This window comes from Chiloscyllium plagiosum, chromosome 12 (genome assembly GCF_004010195.1).
Source record: "Chiloscyllium plagiosum isolate BGI_BamShark_2017 chromosome 12, ASM401019v2, whole genome shotgun sequence".
In the NCBI taxonomy this organism is placed as follows: domain Eukaryota; kingdom Metazoa; phylum Chordata; class Chondrichthyes; order Orectolobiformes; family Hemiscylliidae; genus Chiloscyllium; species Chiloscyllium plagiosum.
In genome coordinates this window covers 55,416,375-55,419,071 of record NC_057721.1, presented here as the reverse complement: position 1 = coordinate 55,419,071, position 2,697 = coordinate 55,416,375, and the positions used below count along the sequence as shown (strand labels likewise).

At 38.3% G+C, this 2,697-nt stretch overlaps 1 protein-coding gene across 1 annotated transcript in view; it reads left to right on the top strand.

Moving 5' to 3' along the window:
- Nucleotides 1-2,169, top strand: part of LOC122555279 (tRNA methyltransferase 10 homolog C-like) — a 5,083-nt gene extending 2,914 nt beyond the window's left edge. Inside the window, exon 2 of the mRNA XM_043701114.1 lies at nucleotides 594-2,169. Within this exon, the coding sequence (XP_043557049.1) occupies nucleotides 677-1,990 (1,314 nt within the window). The 5' untranslated portion in view covers nucleotides 594-676 and the 3' untranslated portion in view covers nucleotides 1,991-2,169. The remainder of the gene's footprint in view (nucleotides 1-593) is intronic.
- Nucleotides 2,170-2,697: the final 528 nt, after the last annotated feature.

Sequence of the window (2,697 nt, the reverse complement as noted above, 5' to 3'; positions counted from 1 at the left end):
TACTCTATGCTACTTTCTCCCCACCCCCACCCTCCTCTAGCTTATCTCTCCACACTCCAGGCTCACTGCCTTTATTCCTGATGAAGGGCTTTTGCTTAAAACGTCGATTTCGAAGCTCCTTGGATGCTGCCTGAACTGCTGTGCTCTTCCAGCACCACTAATCCAGAATCTGGTTTCCAGCATCTGCAGTCATTGTTTTTACCTCGTAAACCAGTGACACTTACTAGGAAATCCATCTGGGTTGATGTTAATTGCGGAAAGCATTATACTTTGATCTCAAGTGGGGGGAAAATGTCCATTTTATTGAGGCAAGGTCTCTCCAAGGAAGGAATGGAGAAAATTGGGAGGGATGAAAAAGTGCTGTGTGCAGTCGTTTAACACAGTTTTAGAAAATGAAGTTAAAAATCACACAACACCAGGTTATAGTCCAACAACTTTAAGTGGAAGCAAACTAGCTTTCGGAGCGCCGCTCCTTCATCGGGTGATTGTGAAAATGAAGAGTTTTGTTTCAGACCAAATAGATTCAGCAAGAAATTATATTTAATTTCGAAAATGTATTTCATAATCTAATACTTTTCTGTTTCTAATAACAGGTTTTAACATTTCCTTGGATTTATTCGAACATTGTGGAGAATATTTGTATTGCAGCAATTTTTGAATTTTGTTGGAACTTATTATGTGGTTCCGTGTTGCCCATATTTTCCAGACTTTTGCTGGGCATTACAATCTGCAGTTAACGACTTGTGTGAAGAACAAAGTGCCTTTGATCAGATGCCAATTAATGCCACACCACAGGACGCTGGTTTTAACATCCTGCACAAAGAATGAGGAAAAAAAAGTCAGCCCTGATAAATTAGACCTAGATATTTGGAAGACTATCATGAAAGAAACTGCATCAGAAGCTCCCAAAACATGTCCCTCTGAAGATCCTGTGGATGCATTCTCTGCTGCTACAAGAGAAATGGTTCAAATGTGGCGACTGGCTGGAAAGGCTGTGCCAGAGAACATAACTGAAGAGCAACTGAGCATTGTTCAAGAACTACCTTCCAAATCTGCAAAGAAAAAATATCTGAAGTATCTAGCAATCAAAGAAGGCAAAAAGAAAGCAACAAAGGAGAAACGAAAAATAAAACAAGAAGGAGCAGAGTATCTTCAAAAGGAAAAAGAAAATGGTGGAGGAGTTGAATTAAAGAACACATTCCTTTTACAATTCTGGCAGCGGTCTTTTGATGTAATGTACAATTGGAGGGCTGCCCAGTCTATGCTGTTTGGTCAGCCACTGGTATTTGATATGAGTTATGAAAGCAACATGGCACGTCGAGAAATGGAGAACACTGTCTCTCAGCTACTGGAGTGTGAGGGGTTCAACAGAAAATCTTTAGACCCATTCCACTTATATTTCTGTAACATGATGCCAGAGGGATCATATCATAAGGAGCTTTTGAAACGTTATGGAGATGCCTGGGATAGACTCTTGATAACAGTAACAGAAAAGTCATATGTTGACATTTTTCCCAAAGACAAGCTTGTGTACTTAACTGCAGATTCACCTTCTGTATTGAAGAGTTTTCAGCACGATAAAATCTACATCATTGGGTCAATTGTTGATAAGTCAATTCAGACAGGATTGTCCCTTGCAAATGCAAAGCGTTTAAAGTTGGCAACTGCACGCCTTCCTTTGGACGAGTATTTGAAGTGGGATGTTGGTGCAAAAAACCTTACATTAAATCAAATGATCAGCATTTTGCTCACTGTGAAAGAAACTGGTAACTGGCAAGAAGCTCTCAAATTTGTTCCAAAAAGAAAACATGAAGGATTTTTACCAGTTCCAGAACAGAAATACTGCAATCAATTTAAAAATCACCAGAACAAGACAAGAATTGACAATGGACCAGTAAAGAAAGCCAGGAGGCAAAAGTCAACTTTAAGTTTAAATCAAGGTGTAGAAAAATCATCAGATAAAAAAAGATGGTGGCTGGATGAAGATTAAAGATCCTTAAAACGTTTTGAAGTACTGACTTGCCTGGAAGAAATTAGTACACTGATTTTCATATTGCATTGAAATATCAGAAGATGCAAGTCTGACTATTGTGCATACCTGTCCATCACTGTGTGTTGATTCTAGATGATAATTGTGAGAAAAAAACTATAATAAAAATTGTATATTTAGCTCACAGGTCAAATAGAGAATTATTCACTGTCTAGCTGAAGCATACATACTAGGGACATTCTGAGTTTAATCCCTAGCTAGTGTCAGTAGGCTGATTTCTGCCATGGCAGTTGGCAATATTCCAAATTAGATTGCTTCTTCAGGACTTTGACTGTGTAAAGATTAGCCAAAATTCACCAATTTGGAATCTATTAACTCTTACTGGCACCAAGAACAGGATTAGGCAAACTGATTTTCCACACATCACCCTGCAAATACTCTGGCAAGAATTTAATTTGACAACTTGGAGAACCAATGGCAACAACTTAAACAACCAATGGTGAGAATCATATCATTTCCATTCCATTTCAGATCTTTTGCAGAATGATAAATTGCAGACAACCTTAGTAGGAAATAAAATGGCACCTTTAACAAATTGTATCTGGATTGAGTTAGTCATATTTTTCACAGAATAGTTCAGTGGGGAGCTGAGAACATTGTCTGGTTGAGGGATGGCGAGGTCAAATACAATGATTAAAAAGCAAATC